This window comes from Cervus elaphus, chromosome 21, assembly GCF_910594005.1.
Source record: "Cervus elaphus chromosome 21, mCerEla1.1, whole genome shotgun sequence".
Taxonomy (NCBI): domain Eukaryota; kingdom Metazoa; phylum Chordata; class Mammalia; order Artiodactyla; family Cervidae; genus Cervus; species Cervus elaphus.
In genome coordinates this window covers 44675771-44696719 of record NC_057835.1, presented here as the reverse complement: position 1 = coordinate 44696719, position 20949 = coordinate 44675771, and the positions used below count along the sequence as shown (strand labels likewise).

General features: G+C 37.7%; 1 protein-coding gene across 2 annotated transcripts in view; it reads right to left on the bottom strand.

The window, feature by feature from the left end:
* Window positions 1–20654, bottom strand: part of ZC2HC1A (zinc finger C2HC-type containing 1A) — a 51921-nt gene extending 31267 nt beyond the window's left edge. For both annotated transcript variants that reach the window (XM_043880017.1, XM_043880016.1), the window contains exons 1-3: window positions 20537–20654; window positions 3925–3998; window positions 1468–1584 (exon numbers count right to left, since the gene is read on the bottom strand). In XM_043880017.1, coding sequence (XP_043735952.1) covers window positions 1468–1584; window positions 3925–3998; window positions 20537–20552 — 207 coding nt within the window. In that variant the 5' untranslated portion in view covers window positions 20553–20654. The remainder of the gene's footprint in view (window positions 1–1467; window positions 1585–3924; window positions 3999–20536) is intronic.
* Between the last annotated feature and the right edge of the window lie 295 nt (window positions 20655–20949).

The window sequence follows — 20949 nt, the reverse complement described above, 5'->3', positions numbered from 1 at the left end:
GTCAGAAAGAGAAAAACAAACATCCCATATTAACACACACATGGAATCTAGAAAAATGGTACTGATGAACCAATTTGCAGGGCAGGGATAGATAACAGACTTGTGGACACAGTAGGGGAAGGAGAGGATGGGACGAACTGAGAGAGTAGCTCTGACGTATATACACTACCATGTTAAAGCAGATAGCTAGTGGGAAGCTGCTTTATAACACAGGGAGCCCAGCCCTGTGGGGAGGGGAGACTCCGGAGTGAGGGGATATATACACACACACACACTATGGCTGATGTGTTGTTGTATGGCAGAAACCAACACAACACTGTAAAGTGTTTAAAAAAAAAAAATTTAAAAAAAAATTACTGAGAGATCACCATGGATAAACTTAATGCAATTCCCCTAATAATTCCACAAGATAGATAACTACTATCACCATTTTACAGAAAACAAAAGTATAGATTAAGTAACTCGCCCATTACAACAGAGTAGCAGAGCCAGGGATAAATCCAGGCAGTCTGACTGTTGAGCCAGCTTTCAAACTCACTACTTTATACTGCCTCCAAAGATTTGATTAGTTTATGTAGGCTAATTAAAGTTAACATAATCACATATCTGACAGGTTACCAGGGAAAACTAAATAATGTATGCACCTTGTCCAAGCTTCTCCATCCTCCCCTTAAATATTCATAGACTGAAAAACAAAGATGAACTGACTTCTTTTTTATTATCAAAGGACTTTACTAGTACGATTAACTGTCCCATAGAGAAATGCTTTCCTGCACCACTGGGAAAAGCTATTACTACTGAAAACAGTTTGTTTCAAAAACATATAAATCAGGCACTCAAATTTTGACTACTGCACTAAAATGACTCTTTAAAAACATGTCTAAGTATTTATGTGATTTATTCTTAGCAAATAAAATATCATGACAGGTGGTATTAAGGAGAGATTAGCTAGCATAGGAGATTCCTTGCTTTGTTACAAAGAAGAAAGTAAGCTGACAGTGGTCAATTTGTGAACAATTGAGCAATGGATAAAACTTCTCCCCGGAAGGCATACTAAGATCACAAATGCTAAAAAAATCAATTAAGATAATATTTATTAGGCTAAAGCATTTGTAACTAATAGCTTTCCTTTTATATACTACATGGATTACACTACTAGGAACAGAGACATAAACTATAGCCAAGTAATGAACAATGAGTTACAAAGAACATGTAAAGACTTTTCAGTTATTTCCAGCCTATAGCTCAGGAACTGACTCTCCAATGCTACAAAAACCTCACTGTAGTTGGAGAGTACTTTGGTCCCCCTTTTGCTGAAATTCAAAACAAACAAGTTTATGATAACTTCTGAACTGAGAACATGACATAGAATTCTGCTTACTCTTCAATCTTAGCATAACAGATAATTAATTTTTTTCATTACACATAGCAGCAAGGTTTATACTATTCAAAAGGTCATAGAATTACCCTAGGTTTAAGAGGTTTTACTGTTGGAATATCAGTTCCTTCAGCTCTTTGTCTGCTTGAATCAAAAGTCTTCCGTTTTTTAGTGGCAGTTTTCTGGCAAATAGGTCCATGTTTTTTCTGTTCAAATAAAGAAATACAACATATCATTTTCTTTTCTACAAAAAGATTATAAAATTTTAATTGTCATTAGAGACCAGTTTATTTATTTTTTTTAGAGACCAGTTTAAAACCTGAAGATAAATAATCAGTTCAGTCGCTCAGTTGTACCCAACTCTCTGCGACCCCATGAATCGCAGCACACCAGGCCTCCCTGTCCATCACCAGCTCCCAGAGTCCACCCAAACTCATGTCCATCGCGTCGGTGATGCCATCCAGCCATCTCATCCTCTGTTGTCCCCTTCTCCTCCTGCCCCCAATCCCTCCCAGCATCAGGGTCTTTTCGAGTGAGTCAACTCTTCAATAATAATAAGGCATAAATAAGACATTGCTTGCTTTAACTAAATAGCTAAACATATATATATATAAACATGCTATAAGTTATCTTTCTCACAACAAGAAAATATAAATATTCTCCCAAAATTTTATTGTAAGTTATTTAACATTCTCCTGGTTTTCACACTGCTAAGAATAAGGAAGCTAATGCATGTAAAAGACACAGCTATTTAAGTGGGGGCAAAAAGTTATATCTTTATTACTAAATACCTGAAAATAGATACTAGAAAAAGGAATGTAAATGGAAAATGTTTTAGCCTTAGGATTACAAAAGCTAACGTAATAACAACAGTTTGTATCACTCTACTCAGCTCATGTGATAGCAGTTTGTTAACACGGCCCAAGACAACGTGGTCATGTTTCTGTCTTTTCTCCCCATTTCTGGAACTGAAACTTTCTACCTTATTTTTATCAAGGATTTTTCTTGTGCTATCTAGTGTTTCATTCCTACAGTTCTTTTGTATGTGCAATTTTTTAAAAATATGGTTTCCAACTCATTTACAGCCATTACAATGGAAGCTCTCTTAACTGATCTCAAATTAACTGGATAAATAATAATCCTTCCCCTTAATAAAACATGTTGACTAACAACACAGAGTATACTCAATGCACTGTTTTCTTTTCTATTTTGATACACAATGAACAAGTTGGAAATATTAAGCTTTATCTAGGAGAACAAGAAACAGAACTATCTGATTCCATGTTATACAGCCGCTAATATTTTCAATACAAAATCAATATTCAATTGTTTTACATACTTGTAAAACATACTTGTTTTCAGATTTCATTCTGACAAACGCAATAATTATAACTATTAAAATAAAATTTCTTAAATATTAAAAAAAAAAGCATGGTTAACAGGGAACTTTCTATAAATGGCTGTCCTCATACTGAATAGTATATATCAAAAGAATGTAGCACCTACTCCAAAAACTGATATATTATACAAACTGACAATGATTAAACATTAAACAAATGAGCACCAAAAAAGATATATCCCCCCTGTGAAAACTCAGCTTAAAGCTTTGAAAATGGTTTGAAAAATAGTGACTCAATGACAACAAATGTTACTTAAGTTACAACAAAAGTTACTTAAGTAAGTATGGGCAAGAAAGGATTAAAAAGCTGTTAATATTTAAGAGAAGGCTGTAGTCAGGTGGCCATTTTGGATCATTAATTCCTTCTCACTGCTTTAAAGAATAACTGGGGACAGTACGGATGTAAAATAAAATGTGACAGAACTCTAAACAGCAGATCCATACGCAAAGAAAAATCTTTATTCTAAATGAAAATATTCATAAATACCTATTTATATTTGAACTTAAAACAAAATATATAAGATATATTGTTTTTTTCTTATTCTCTATTTAGCTAGATATTTTATTTTAATGTAAGGTGTGCTTCTCTTTGTATTTGCATACAAATGTATTTGCACTCTAAAGAATGCATAATATATTTTAGGAACAGTTTTATTTAAAATACATTTTCTTTGGAATATTTCAAACATACATAAGAACTGATAAAATGGTATAATTAGCTCCATTTACTGATCCCCTGCCTCAATAATTACCAACATTTTAACAATCTTATTTTAAAAAAAAAAAAAAAACAATCTTATTTCATCTATCTCAAACCCCAACTTTTTTCCTGAGGTTTAAAGCAAATCCAAAACATCATATCCTTCTGCTTCTTTATACACGTTATTTTTAAGAGTATTACTAAGAGTTTTTTGTTTTGGTTTCATTAACAGTCCCACAAGGGAAGGAATACTTTAATACCCTAACAGAGGAGTTTTGAAGACCAATCAATCTCTGAAGCAAAGAGAATATTCTGCAAGAATGAATAGATGGAACTGGTACTCTTGAGCAAAGAACATTAGCCAGAATCTCTTTATGTATCTTGCCACTGTTCTTAAGTATTAAACCACTAAAGCTCTATCAAACACCAAAGGAAAAAGGTACTTACCAATGCCACTGGAAAGAATGTTCTTCCACAAATCTTGCAAGGTAACAATTCTCCAACTTGGACACTTCCATTTTCTAGAACAGAAAAGAATGTAGTCAAAATATTCAGTGGCTCTTATTGTGAAATGTCTACATTTTAGTCTTTACTTAATTTCATATATAAGTGGTCTGTTGCTGCTGCTGCCAAGTCACTTCCGACTTAGCACTCGTGTCTAACTCTGTGAGACCCCATGGACAGCAGCCCACCAGGCTCCTCTGTCCCTGGGATTCTCCAGGCAAGAACACTGGAGTGGGTTGCCATTTCCTTCTCCTCCAGTGCATGCATGCAAGCTAAGTCACTTCAGTCGTATCCGACTCTGTGCGACCCTATGGACAGCAGCCCTCCAGGCTCCTCTGTCCACAGGATTCTCTAGGCAAGAATACTGGAGTGGGTTGCTATTTCCTTCTCCAATATAAGTGGTCAGTTCTTGTGAAAATCTCTTGTATTACTTTGAGATAAGCAACTTTACCAATTAAAATGCACAAGACTTAAAGTTATCAGTGGTCAAAAGGCAAATACCGAACACAGAATTTATAATTTAAAAAGAAACAAACTAATACTGCTGAAATTGGTTTTGTTCTATTTTAACCAAATCAATTTGTCATAGTCTCTTAATTAATTACAGGCTGTCTCTATTGTAAATTACTAAAGTTTAAAAACAAAATTTATCTGAAGATTAATATATATTACTTATCATCAAAGCATTAAAAAATAACATTGGTGGCTACAGTGGGCTAGAGAAGATGAGTAGGAAAATCCTGAGTTTACCTCCTTCCGTGAGCACAACAAAATTACAACTACTTACAGAGCAGGTATCATGAAACCCTGAAGACTAGTAGAAACAATCTTCCACAACTAAAGATAAAAGAAGGAACTATAATGAGACAACCAGGAGAGGTGGGGACATGGTGCAGTCCAGACCCATACCCTCAGGTAGGCTACCCACCACACAAGAATAATCACAACTGCAGAGGTTCTCCCCAAGGAGCAAGGAGTCCAAGCCCCACACTGGACTCCTCAATCCAGAGAGTCCTGCAACGGGAAGATGAGACCCAAGAATGTTTAGCTTTGAAGGCTGGGGGCTAACTTTCAAGGGACCAAGAGGGCTGCAGGAAACAGAGACTCCACTGTTAAAGAACTCACACAAAATCTGCATTCTCCAAAACATAGGGCAGAAGCAGTCATTTTAAACTGTCTTGGGCAGACGCACATGCTCGTCTTGGAGAGCTTCCCAGAGAGAAGCAGGCAACTGGGACTCAGTGGCAACCATATCTTAGAGCTCCCTCTACCACGAGGAATGCTAATGCCAGCAAAAAACGTTACGGCATCCTACCTCTAGCTTATTAGTGCCAGGACTCAGCCCTGCCCACCTGTTACCGTCTGTTACAGTCCCAGGGACCCACCGGCTAGCAGCTAACTGCAGGGACACAGCCTCACCCAACAGCAGGCTGACAGAGACCACCGGCTGCCTTGATTCCCCCTGCCTACCACGGACCCAGAGATCTCACCATAGAACCCAAGACCCAGCTCCAACCATCAGAGGGCTGGCACCAACTCCAGGACCTGGCCTGACCCACCAGCCAGGTGGACAGCCAGGCATCAGCCACTGGACGCCCTTGGCCCCAGAGCTGCAGATCTGTGGGCTGACACCGTCTGTGAATCCGCTTCAGGCAGCCACATCAGATCCACCCAGCTCTGCCCACCAGGGGACCAGCACTAGCCCTGTAAGCCCAGGGTACAGCCACCTCATAACCTGGGCCTACCACCAGTGCAGTCAGCATCCACAAAGGCCAAGCCTAGCAATCAACTGGACCAGAGACCATCAGTGCCAACTAGACCACTCATAACAATCAGCCCACCATATCAGGAGGGCCTATGAGGCCACATACGGGGCACTCCTGAAACATAAGGCCCTGGTGACCAGAGTAGTGAGCTGCTGGGAGGCACAGAACTTTTCCTACAAAAGACCACTCCAACAAGATCAAGAAATGTAACCAACCTACCAAATAAATAGAAATAAAAACAGCAAGTTAGGCAAAATGAGGAGACAGAGGAGTATGTTTCAAACAAAGGAGGAAGATAAAAGACCAGAAGAACTAAGGGAAGTGGAGCTAAGGAACTTACCCAGTAAAGAGTTTAACATAACAATCACAAAAATGCTCAAAGAACTTGGGATAAGAATGGCAAAACACAGAGAGAAGTTTAAAAAAGAGAAAACACAAAGAAGAATGAAAGAGAGCTGAAGACTGCAATTAAGTGAAATAAAAAACATACTGGAAGGAATCGACAGTAGATTAAGATGATATAGAAGACTGGAACAGCAAGATAAGAGAGTAGAAGAAATCACTCAGGCTGAACAGAAAGAATTTTAAAAATCAGGCCAGTCTGAGAGACCTTTGAGACAACATCAGGCATACTAACATTTGCACTTTGGGAGTTCAAAAAGAAGTGAAGTGCACAGAACATATTAGAAGACAAATGGCTGAAAACTTTCCTAACCTGGGAAGGGAAACAGTCATCCAGGTTCAGGAGACACAGAGAGTAGCCCCAAACAGAATCTACCCAAATGGACCACACCAAAAAACAGTGTAATTATAATGGCTAAAATTAAAGACAGAGTGTTAACAGCAGCAAGGGAAAAGTAAATAGTTACATACATGGGAACTTACATAAGATCATAAACTGACTTTTCAGCAGAAATCCTGCACAACAGAAGGGAATGTCATGATACATTTAAAATGATGAAAAAAATCTATAGATTGCTTTGGGTAGAATAGCCATTTTGACAATATTGATTCTTCCAATCCATGAACACGGTATGTTTCTCCATCTGTTTGTGTCCTCTTTGATTTCTTTCATCAGTGTTTTATAGTTTTCTATGTATAGGTCTTTTGTTTCTTTAGGTAGATATACTCCTAAGTATTTTATTCTTTTTGTTGCAATGGTGAATGGTATTGTTTCCTTAATTTCTCTTTCTGTTTTTTCATTGTTAGTATATAGGAATGCAAGGGATTTCTGTGTGTTAATTTTATATCCTGCAACTTTACTATATTCATTGATTAGTTCTAGTAATTTTCTGGTAGAGTCTTTAGGGTTTTCTATGTAGAGGATCATGTCATCTGCAAACAGTGAGAGTTTCACTTCTTCTTTTCCTATCTGGATTCCTTTTACTTCTTTTTCTGCTCTGATTGCTGTGGCCAGAACTTCCAACACTATGTTGAATAGTAGTGGTGAGAGTGGGCACCCTTGTCTTGTTCCTGATTTCAGGGGAAATGGAAGCAACCTAGATGCCCATCAGCAGATGAATGGATAAGGAAGCTGTGGTACATATACACCATGGAATATTACTCAGCCGTCAAAAAGAATTCATTTGAACCAATCCTAATGAGATGGATGAAACTGGAGCCCCTTATACAGAGTGAAGTAAGCCAGAAAGATAAAGAACATTACAGCATACTAACACATATATATGGAATTTAGAAAGATGGTAACGATAACCCTATATGCAAAACAGAAAAAGAGACACAGAAATACAGAACAGACTTTTGAACTCTGTGGGAGAAGGTGAGGGTGGGATGTTTCAAAAGAACAGCATGTATACTATCTATGGTGAAACAGATCACCAGCCCAGGTGGGATGCATGAGACAAGTGCTCGGGCCTGGTGCACTGGGAAGACCCAGAGGAATCGGGTGGAGAGGGAGGTGGGAGGGGGGATTGGGATGGGGAATACGTGTAAATCTATGGCTGATTCATATCAATGTATGACAAAACCCACTGAAATGTTGTGAAGTAATTAGCCTCCAACTAATAAAAAAAAATTAAAATGATGAAAAAAAATCTACAACCAAAAATACTCTACTCAGCAAAGCTATCATTCAGGCTTGAAGAAAGATAAAAAGTTTTCCAGACAAGCAAAGTTAAAAGGTTCAGTACCATGAAACTAGCTCTACAAGAAATGAAAATGGACTTCTCTAACCAAAAAGCCTCACCTAGAAATATGAAAGTTAGGGAAGGAAAAATCTCACTGGTAAAAGCACATACACTGTAAAGGTGGCAGACCAACCACTAATAAAGCCAGCAGAAAGATTAAAGGACAGAATTAGTAATACCTTCCATAGACAGAGTAAGCAGTTAAGAAATATAAAAATCAAATGATCTAGAATATGATGTCAAAAACATTTAACATAGAAGAGGAATAAAAATGCAGGATTGTTAAAATACACTCAAACTAAAGAGGACATCACATCAGCTTAAAATAACCACAGACAGATTGTTATTGAAACCACAAACTAAAAAATCTATAACAGACACAAACAGAAAACACTGAAAGGAATCTATTGCTACTGCTGCTAAGTCACTTCAGTCCTGTTCGACCCTGTATCTAAACATAATACTAGAGATAAGTTATCAAATCACAAGGAAAGAGAGCCAAACAAGAAAACAAGAACAACAACAAAAACAAAACCACAAAATAAACCTGAAAACAATTTCACAAAAATGTCAGTGAATACATACCTATCAATAATTAAATGTATATAGACATAGAGTGCTATAATCAAAAGACACAGGGTAGCTCAATGGAAACAAAAACAAGACCTTATATATGCTGCTCAAGAGACTCAATCAAGATCTAAAGGAAAAGAGACTGAAAGTGAAGGGATGGACAAAGGGATTCCACACAAATAGAAATTTAGAAAAAAACCTAAGTAGTAGACTTATATCAGACAAAACAGACTTTAAACCACTGCCTGTAACAAAAGACAAAGTAGGACACTACCTAATAAAGAGATCAATCTAAGAAGCTATAACAATTGTAAATATATACGCACTCAACAGATACACCTAAATGCATAAAGTAAATATTAACAAACAAATAAAAAAGAAATGGACAATAACACAATAACAGTAGGGGACTTTAACACCCCACCTACATCAATGAACATATCATTCAGAGAGAAAATTCATAAGGAAACACTGGCCTTAAACCAAATGGTCTTAACATATATAGAATATTACATCCAAAAGCATCAGAATACATCTCTTTTCAAGTGCACACGGAACATTCTCCAGGACAAACCACATAATGAGTGGTTGTTCTGTGGTAGGCCACAAAACAAGTCTCCATGAATTTACGACTGAAATCATACCAAGAAACTTCATGCTGAGACCAGGAATCAACTACAATGGAAAAAAACTGTCCAAAAAAACACACAAATATATAGAACTAAACAACTAGTGGGTCACTGAAAAAATCCCAAAGTAAAAAATATCTAGAGACAAATGAAAACAAAAAACACAATGATCCAAAATTTATAGTTGCAGCAAAAGCAGTTCTACGAGGGAAGTTTATAGCAATACAAACCTATCTCAGGAAATACGAAAAATCTCAAATAAACAACCTAATCTTACACTGAAAGGAACTAGAGAAAGAAAAACAAAACTCAGAAATTAGCAGAAAAGAAATCATAAAGAAAATAGGAGAAGTAATTAAATAGAGACTAAAAATGATTTTAAAAATCAATTAAAATACAAGCTGGTTCTTTGAAAAGATAAAAAAAATTGATAAAATTTCAGCAAGTCTCATCAAGAAAAAAAGAGGGCTCAAATTAAAAAATTAGAAATGGAAGTGGAGATGTTATATTTAACACCATGGAAATACAAAGGATAAGAGATTACCCTGAACAATTAAATGCCAATAAAATGGATATATGGACAAATACAATATCTCAAGACTGAATCAGTGCTCATACTGAAATCTTGTCACCTGTGACAAAATGGATTAGTCTAGAGCATACTATGCTAAGTAAAATAAGACAAATTCTGTATACTTTCACTTACATACAGAATCTAAAAAACAAAACAAATGAACAAACTTGTAAAAGAAGCATAGTCATAGACACAAAGAACAAACAGATGGTTTCTGGGGTTGGTGGGGGCGGGGAAGGGTGGGAATTAGGTGAGAGAAATTAAAGGATACAAACTTTCAGTTACAAAATAAATGAGTCACAGGTATGAAAGGTACAGCATGGGAAATACAGTCAGCAATAATATAATATTTTGCATGATGACAGACAGTAACTAAACTTATTATGGTGATCATTTTGAAATGTAGAGAAGCATCAAATCACTATACTCTGCACCAGGAACATTAACAGTTTTAGTCTTTATACTTCCCAATAATTTTATACTTCCCAAAGAAACTCATAGAAAAAGAGATCAAATGCATGGTTACCAGAATTGGGGATGAAGGAAGATGGGAAACTGGATGAAGGTCATCAGAAAGTACAAATTTCCAGTTATAAATTAAGTACTAGGGATGTAATGGACAATATGATAAAGATAATTAACAGTTCTATATTGTATATGAAAGTTAAGAGATTGGATCCTGAGAGTTTCTCATCAGAAGGGAAAAAAAAAATGTTCTTTTCCTGTTATTTTTTATCTATGTAAGATGAAAGATGTTCACTAAATTTACTGTGGTAATCATTTTATGATATATGTAAGTCAAATCATTATCCTGTATCCCTTACACACAGCACTCTATGTCAGTTACATATACAAAGCTGGAAGGAAAATAAGAAGAAAACAGATGCTACAATTTGGATGATGAGGCCATTCTGGGGATGGACAGTAATGACGGCTGCACAGCAATGCGAATGTACTTAATACAACTGAACCGTACACTTAAAAATGGTTAAAACTGTACATTTTATGTTATGTCTATTTTTCCACAATATAATAGTTTTAAACTAAAAAAAAAAAAAAAAAAAAGGAAGAAATAATACTGGAGATTAGTGAGGTGGCTTCCTAATATGATTAGGGAGCCTAGAATAAAAAGAATGTTGTCCCCACCAAACTCAGAAGTATTATGCTTTAAGGAAAAGATCACCTAGTTACTATGCATTTTGTGAACTGTTCATTTGTTCATACACATAATATTAAGATTCACTGGACCAGCAAATTGAGATAATCTGACATTAATGAATCTGACACAATTCATTAAACAAAGAAGTTTCTTCAACTTTCACAAAATCAAGTTATCGTAATGCATCTTTCATGTACTTTCACATAACAAATTTCATCATACACACACACACACTCACTGCATTCCTTGGGATCTACATAACTAAGTCAATTCGTCATTTTATTTCCTAGCCAAATACCACACCTAAATTTATTTCTATATCTGTAACTTTCATTAAAAAGACAAACATAGTATCCTGACCATATTTTCTACTGAATAAATTGGGAAAGCAATACATCAAGGCTATATATCGTCACCATGCTTATTTAACTTATATGCAGAGTACATCATGCGAAAGACCGGGCTGAATGAAGCATAAGCTGGGATCAAGATTGCTGGGAGAAATATCAATAACCTCAAATACGCAGATGACACCACCCTTATGGCAGAAAGCAAAGAAAACTAAAGAGCCTCTTGATGAAAGTGAAAGAGGAGAGTGAAAAAGCTGGGTTAAAACTCAACATTCAAAAAACTAAGATCATGGCATCTGGTCCCATCACTTCATGGCAAACGGATGGGCAAACAATGGAAACAGTGACAGACTTTATTTCGGGGGGCTCCAAAAACACTGCAGATGGTGATTACAGCCATGAAATTAAAAGACACTTGCTCCTTGGAAGAAAAGCTATGACCAACCTAGACAGCATATTAAAAACTAGAGACATTACTTTGCCAACAAAGGTCCATCTAGTCAAAGCTATGGTTTTTCCAGTAGTCATGTATGGATGTGAGAGTTGGACCATAAAGAAAGCTGAGTGCTGAAGAACTGATGCTTTTGAACTGTGGTGTTGGAGAAGACTCTTGAGATTCCCTTGGACAGCAAGGGAATCAAACCAGTCAATCATAAAGGAAATCAGTCCTGAATATTCTTTGGAAGGACTGATGCTGAAGCTGAAACTCCAATACTCTGGCCACCTGATGCAAAGAACTGACTCACTGGAAAAAAACCCTGATGCTGGGAAAGACTGAAGGCGGGAAGAGAAGGGGACGATAGAGGATAAGACAGTTGGATGGCATCACCGAGTCGATGGATGTGAGTTTGAGCAAGCTCCAAGAGCTGGTGATGGACAGGGAAGCCTTGCGTGCTACAGTCCATGGGGTCATAAAGAGTCAGACATGACTGAGAGACTGAACTGAACTGATTTTATTGATGGTTAAAATTGTTTTGTCAGAGAACCATTATCTTTTAGAAGTGACAAATAAACTCATGAAAAAAGTACAGTTATTGACTTCATATATATGTTGTTGCAAGGCATTTATTGAGTCCACACAAAACTTATCAGGAGAATCAAAACAGACATTGGTGGGAAGACAATCAAACAGTAACAGAAGAAAGCTTTGTTCTTGCATACTTTAGGTATTCCTCTGCCCTATTTCAGTGGCAGAGAGTGACTATTTGTCATTTCAGATGGAAGTCAATGCCTGTACGGTGGCAGTTAAGCTGTGAACAGTACAAAAGCATTGCTAAGCTTTGCCTGATTTGTCTTTTCTAGTACCAAAGACTAGGTTATTTAGGGAGATCAAAGCAACTTCATTTATCTAGATCACTTAATTCCATTAATTATCCAGAAAGCTGAGGCAGTTGCTGGCAGCTGAATCCATTAGATACATGAAGATTAGAATGTCTTCAGAAGGACTGTTCAAAGTGATACTACATACTGCTTGCCTATTTATAGTTTTCATGTCTTCCTTTAAATTCCAAACAATGATTTAAAAATGTATCAATATAAAATACTGAATAGTACCAGATGCTACTTGCTTCAAAGTATATTTTAGTATTTCCTTGTTAAATAGATAACAAAGAAAAATCTGTTGAAAATTAACTATTAAGAAAAATCAGTTAACACATGGAAATAATGTGAGTGCCTACTTGAGTCCCTACTACTTGCCAAGCATGTACCAAGCAATAGTGACACAGCGTAGAGATATACAATCACTGCTTGATTAAGCCAACAGTCTACATGATTTACTTCTTTGGCTCTATATCTAAGAACCAAATCCTCTTCCATTTTTTTTAATACAAAAGCTTAAAACTTAATATAATGGCAACAAGAATACTACCATAAAATCAACTCCTGGGATTAATTCCTACAAGTCTTCAAACAAGTTCAAATTGTATTTAAAGAAAAAGAAAATTATTATCACCAAAGGCATAAAAAAGAGGAAATAGCATTAAAGAGAAAACATTTTAAATTATTTTAAAAAATGAAAAGTCATTATGTTATTCAAAATAAATATATATATATAAATTTAATTTTCTCTTTTAGAGCATAGCCCTATAATCCACAAAATATGTCACGTGTGTTGGCATCAACATCCCCTGGAAAGAATGTCTACCAAGAGGTCATGATAAGCAGCTTAGGCTTTAGAGTCACGAAGCCACAGTTTGTCCTAATGGCAATGTTCTAATATTCTCTACAATAGAAAAGGCACTGGAATTTGTCTCATCTTATCTAAGTCAAGTCTCAGCTCTGTCATTTTGAACTATGACTTGCTGGGCAAGATATTAAACTCTCTAAGGTTCACATTCCTCTTATATAAAATAAGGATGTTAAGATTAAATGACCTAGGAGCACCCCTTCTAACTCTAATACACCATAATAAATATAGCATATTTATTTAATAAAATCTCCCTTAAAAGTATATGGATAATAAGACACCTCCCTTACTGGTGTTATATTTAAAAAAGAAAGTCGGTCATAAATAAGAATGATTAAACCGACTGACCAACTGCAAGATGTCGAGGAAGTGACTTCCACTTGTCTATACACAGAATTGACAATCTGCGAGGACCTTGAGCAAAGAACATGATGTCTCTCTCCTTGTTGGAAAAGTTTTCACTAAATGAACTATAAGAAAATATATGAGTAGTCACATAGGTAGCCTCAAGTTTAACATCTGTTAAATGAAGATAGCATCTGCTCAATCTACCTTAAAATTCAAGAGGATCAACTGAGATGTTATACATAAAAATGCTTCACAAGCAATAAAATAAAAAATACTACTCTCCAGGGCATGAGGCAAACTCTACTACTCTCTCCTGAGTGGCAAAAGCTAGGGAACTGTGTGACTTATAAAAATACAGCAGAGAGAGATGATAACTCACTGATGAAAGAAGCACTCAAACTGAAGGACAGAACCAAGTGAATAAGTACTTAATATTCTAAAGCAGCTACCCTCTCCTTACAAAATTTATCCTAAACACACTGTTGATTCTGTAATGACTTACTGTACTGAACAATTTCAAAATCTGCTCTGCATGATAAGGCGGCTTGAAATGACATTTTATGTAACACTATTATATAGGTGATATGAAAGAATATGCTTTTATCTAAAATAGTTATGACATTCTAAAATGTATACAGTTAAGAAATAGTAGGGGACATTTCCAAAACAAAACTCTCATAAATTAAGAATAGTTCTGGCCTCTGTGTAACATGCCTGTCCCTTCACCACTGGTCACTTGCTTATCTGAAACCAACCTTTGGGACTGACATGTACACAGGAAACTCAGGTCAATGTTATTCGTCAGCATGGATGGGAGGGCAGTATGCAGATACATGCATACGTACGGTTGAGGCCATTTGCTATCCTGAAACTATCATAACATTGTTAATCAGTGATACTCCAATATAAAAGTTAAAAAAAAAAAAAAAAAAAACTTCTCTTTTGAAGTACATGGCAGCTGCTTTACTACTTTCCCCCACAACCCTTTTTTAAAATCAAGTTACTTCCAGGTCAATGCTCTCTAATATCTTGTAAGCTATTCCTCTTTCAGCTCACCCTAGATTTCAGTATTTCACAGTCACCCTTAACCTACTCAGCACGCAGCCTTCACCCTTCGTCCACTTTAGTGACCTGCACTCCAGCAAAAACAACCACTGCTAAAAGAACTTAGAAAGCTCCACCTCTGGACTCTTAAAATACACAAGTGCTCTAACTACAGCCTTCTACAATCTACCTCTCGGTCACTTTCTTGATCTCAGAGTGACTTGCATTTTTCTGATAACCCATTCCTGGCTGTACTTCCATTCCTATCCAGTCTGAACTTGACTAGTCATTTCCACTACCTCTACCAATCACCCTCACTCAAATCCTTTGCTTATGGTTAAATGTTTGGAAAACGCTAGATTAAACAAACAGGTTTTCTTAGAGTAGAACTTCCTCAGTCTTAAGAGAAAGAGAGAGATTTAGTATGCTGTTATTTCCCCAACAGAAATCCTTTCTGTGCCTAAAAGTTATTTAGGACCAATATCCTGCATAACATATTTTTTGAAACATTGGCTTACATTTACTGACTAACTCGTCTCTACCTTTCATTCACTCCCAATCTGAAATACAGGCAAGCTTTATCAGGACTAAACACTGTATTAAAATAGACACATATGTTGATCCAACAAGTACTTATTGAGCACCTATGATGAGACAGGAACTGTTCTAGGAATTAGGCAAACAGGAATGAAATTAGATATGAAATGGATGAAAATAGGATGAAATATGAAAATAGGACGCAAACAGGGATGAAATTAGGCAAACAAGATGAAATCAAAGACCCTGATCTTACCAAGCTTCTACTCTTTGGGGAAAAAAAAAAATCACTTTTTTCCACTACCTGACATTTTATATATTTACCTGTTTATATGGGCTTCTTTAGTGGTTCAGATGGTAAAAAAAACTGCCTGCAATGTGGGAGACTCAGGTTCCATTCCTGGGTCAGGAAGAGTCCCTGGAGAAGGGAATGGATACCCACTCCAGTATTCTTGCCTGGAGAATCCCAAGAACAGGAGTCTGGCAGGCTACAGTTCATGAGGTCGCAAAAAGTCAGACACGACTGAGCTACTAACACTGTTTATAAAATGTTTTGTAGTGAAAAGCACAGTGCAACGACAGAAAAACAGAACAGAGTAAGCAGAGAGAAGACAGTCATAATACTATGCGTGTGTCTGGGAAGTAGATACGATCAGGTAAAGTTTCTTCAATAAGGAGACAAAGACCTTAAGAAACAGAAGCAACTGATTACCATTAATCTATTAATTGTCAAATTGAAATGCCTCTTGAATCTTCACCTTACTGGACCTTCCTATATCGTGAGGCACTGCTGACCAATCCCTTCTACCTTTAAAGCCCTTTCTCTCTTGGCTTCAGTGATCTTTCTTTCTCCTAAGCCCAAGTGTTTCAGATTTCATAAGCCAGCAGGGTTGCACCTGGTTAGTACCTAGGTCTCTAAGAATACAAAGTGCGACAGGCTTTTTCCAGCATACTCAGTAAATATTCACTCTCCCCCACTTCCCTTTCTTGACAATTTTTAAGCCTTTTTAAAGACTGCCTGCCCCCTACTCTAGTTTCCTTTCCTGCTCAACCTTAAAGCATCAGTCCCCCCAAGTTTTTTTTCTTCTTCATCTTGTTAAATATAGCTTCGCTGAGCAAACATACCTATTTTCTGTCACTAATAAGCTGATGACTACTAAACTAAAAACTCCAGATAGGTATTTACAGGCAGCTGTAAAACTTTTCTACCAGATATGCCCCAAGTACCACACAGATACAACATTTTTAAAGCCAAAATCATTACCTCATCTTCCAAACTTGTCCTTCTCTTGGTTAAAGATAGTATTACGTCTTAGTCCAAGCTACACAACTGCTTTATCCTTCCTTGATTCCTCTTCCCTCCCACATCCAGCAGTTCTATCTCATCTCTCCATCACAGAAATGTCTTCTATGCCTATCTCCCCTTAATTTCTGCTGCTTTCGCCTTAGTTCAAATCTTTATCACATATACACATTTCCAGCCTCTCCCTTCTCCAACCTTTTTTGCTGCCACAATTATCTAGTGAGACGGCCCACAACCCCTTCCAAGTCTGCTATGTTGTACCTCTACTGAACCACTCTTAAGGTTCTAACACACTTCCTGGGATTTTTATCCATCCAATAAACAAGCACTAAAGGGGGCCTCCTATGTACTAGGCAGTTTGCCAAATGCTTAATATATGTTACATCACTTAATACTTAATATAGTTCAGGTAGATTGGAGTGTATTAGCTCCAAAGCTAAAAAGAAACAAAGCAAGGATCCAAGCACAGATCCATCCAATACATTGGCTATTAAAATAATATGGCATTAAAGTCAGTACCAAAAAAAAAAATGAATCAAGATAAATTAGTAAAGATGATGAGTTATCAGTTAAACCAGTGCTTAGATTAGGGAAAAACAAACTAAAACTCCTAAAGGGACAGCATGGCTTTCTTCAACTACATCAAGATCTACATATGCAAAGAGCAATCAAACTTTAATCAAGTTTTAGAGGGCAGTACCCTAAGCCCTACTAATTTTAGCAGTCCAAAAGAGGACTAGGCAGGAAGATCTGTCACAATTGTTAATAATGACTTATCAACACACGAAAGGAATGACAATACATATGGATAAAACCTGCTTAGGGTTTGTCCTCTCTCCATTTCACAGATGAAAAGCTTAAAAGAGATTGAACTTTCCCAGGTCTAGAATGACTTTTATTGCCTTTAGACATACCTATAGCGCATGGTGGTGGTTTAGTCGCTAAGCTGTGTCCAACTCTTGCAATCCCATGGACGGTAGCCTGCCAGGTTCCTCTGTCCGTGTAATTCTCCAAGCATGAATACTGGAGTGAGTAGCCATTCCCTTCCCCATGGGATCTTCCCAACCCAGGGATTGAACCCAGATCTCCCTCATTGCACTTGAATTCTTTACCATTTGAACCACCCAGGAAGCCCAAGAAAACTGGAATGTGTAGCCTATACCTTCTCCAGGGGATCTTCCCAACCCAGGGATCGGACTGGGGTCTTCTGCATTGCAGGTGGATTCTTTAATAGCTGAGTTACCAGGGAAGCCCCAAGAGTATGATAATCTTCAATAAAATTTTTCAGGAGTACATATATTTTCTGATTTTACAATCAAGTTTAGTTTGCTGCTGCTGCTAAGTCACTTCAGTCATGCTAACTGGCTTCAATTAAAAACATGGGTTTAATTCCTTTTAATTTAATGCCAAGCAGTACTATATTTGCTCAATTATTATGGTAAAGAATCCTTCTGCAATGCAGGAGACGGGTTTGATCCCTGGGTCGGGAAGATCCCCTGGAGAAGGGAATGGCAATCCACTCCATTATTCTTGCCTGAAGAATTTCTTAGACAGAGGTGCCTGGCAGGTTACAGTCCTTGGGGTCGAAAAGAGTCAGACATGTCTGAGCAACTAACCACACAAGCACACATGGTATGTATTAAGCAAATTCTCAAAGATTTTCTACTGAATACTGCAATATGAGGTTCATTAGACACCTTTGATATGCTGGATTTTAATTTCCAATAAGGGAAAACTCTATCACTGTACCAATGTACCACTGTTTATTAAACGAAGTCACAGAGGAATGAATTAATGAATTCCTCATTAAGACTCAAATTTCATCTTTATAAAGTGAGACCTAACAAGGGCTAATTTTTTAAAAGGAGGAGGAGAAAAGGAAAGGCACTAATTTCAACAAAACTCTCTGAGAGCTTTTATTTTATTAAAATAAAAAAATTCATTACCATTTGAAATTACCAACATTCAACTGTTTTGCTCTAGAAAAAGAATAATTTCATATATTGTAACTAATTCATTACAATTAACACACCATAACATTGTTAATGGTAGCAACTTAATTTTGTTTAAATTAAACGCATAAAGAAGTACTGTTTAACATGAAACATCACAAGTTCGGCCCCTAAAACATACCCATGATAACATATTACAGCAGAATTCATGTATTTCTTCACCCATGTAATTGAGTATTATAATAGGTTTTCATTGTATTTTAAAAGCATTAATGGTAAGATTTCAAAAGTAATGTCAGCACTGCTAAAACTTAAGATTCACTAAAATGTAGGCTCAATGAGAAGAGCGCTTTGACTTTTTATTTTTTCCTGCATCCCCAGGACCTCTCATGGACAAAGTCATTTATCTAACAAATATTTATTGAATACCTACTTTGTATCAGACATTGCTTTAGATGCTTAGCATAAATAAATGAAAAGTCAGATGAAGATCTTTGCCTCAATTACAAATGCTAAATGAAATAATAGAAAAATAAAGCTTCAGAAAAACCATTCTAAAGCACTGTATGTGTATTAAAATAACTTCATAAGAAATCCAGGACCCAAGATCCTATGCTAGAATACCACCATATGTTTGAAAATTCATTAATAATAATAATAATAAGCTGTCTCTAGGAGTTCTCTAAACAAAAACACCTTGAGTAAGGAAAACCATTACAATCCCTACTTCATGGAAACTTTGAGTGATCTGCCTAAAATAAATTAAATAAGTAAAGAACAAGAACTTCATTTGTTATAGTACACTGCAGCTGCACACAAATAGAAAATCATCACAGGTCTCGATGATCTATCATCCTCAAGGTGGTTAGTATGACAGCGTCACCTAGGAGCAAAAGCATGAAATAATATCATACTCATTACTGTATTTGCTTTTTGGTGAGACTAGGTCACTGCAGAAAGTTATCAGTTATTACTTTTCTTTTCATAACACAACCTAAAATAATTTACTCTCCAGCATGCAACAATACACAGGGCTCAATGACTGTTTATTAATTCCATCTGAATCTATGTAAATTAAGAGGAGGGAAAAAAAGCTAAATCATTGCAACAGGATTCCTCAGTTCTGTTAGGGTTATTCTTCATCAGAAGGATTAAACACAATTTGAAAAGGAATCCTGAAACCGCTATTGCTAATGCTGTTTTCTTCTTTTCCTTTGTTGTCTTTAAGCAAATGCTGTATCACACAGGATAACATAGGTAAGGAGAACAGAGAAGTGAAAGAATGGGGAACAAAGCAAAATCTGGCGTCCTGGTACAGCACAAAGATAAACTCAAAGATAAAGAATCAATGTCGGCTTTTCCTTACAGAGTCCTCGAGAATAAACCCTTAAACCCTTCTGTTAACCTATTGTCCCAGCTCTAAAACTGGCCAGTGACATTTCCTCGGGAGATGCTCTCGGCACCCCTCCCATAAAAGACGCTGCAGAAATGGAAAAACGGTTACCTAGGGAAACCAAGGAAAGTGGCCAAGGAAAGTATCAGCAGCTCAAGGCGGGAGACACACCCCGGGGCTCCAGCAAAAGCTGGCGGTGGGGAGGCGGCAGACATGAATGGAGAGTCCACTTTGCAAGGAAAATAAAATTTGGCCAGAGGCTGTTATTACCAATAGGACACTCAAGGAGTCAGGCAGACCAGAAAATGGTAAGAAGGAATTTGCAGACGTTTACCAGAGGGCAAATCAGGCTTGTGGGGTAGGGCGGGGGAGTGCATCAGGTATAAACCGTCTGAGGAGCGGTAGCCTAAGGATCATCAGCTCGACCGCGTCGGGGGCTGCAGAGAGCCGTATCATCCCGGCCTCCGAAGGAGCGGCGGGGTCCACCACTATGGAACCTGCCCTCGCCTACCCGGTACCGAGGTCCAGGGCAGACCCTTCCCCCCGCCACCCCACCGCCAAGCGCCCCGCCCACATCCTTTCATCTGCTCACCTTCCAGTCCCTCCATTGCGCCAACGCTTCTGGATCCGCCGGACTCCTTGAGCTGCACCCGCCACCGCCGCCAACGCCGCCACCGCCGCCACCGCCCAGCTCCGGCTGTAGCAACCCGGCCGCGCCTCCCACCTGCTAATATCCCGAGCTCCCATTGGTCCGGCGCGGGAGGGGCGGGGGGTTACGAGGGGGCGGGGCCTCTAGGTGGCCCGCCTCCTGCAGCCGCGGCAAGGGGGACGCCCAGCTCCGCGCTTCAGCGGCGGCTCTCTGGGTGAGCCTGCACCGTGTTGGATTGCATCTTGCCGCCCAACGGCGGCCTTTGTTCGACTCTCGCCTTGTTTTTCTCACGCCTTAGCCTTTTGTTTAGAATATCTCAGCACCTCAGTGTTCCCGTCAGCAGTCCCTCAATGAAG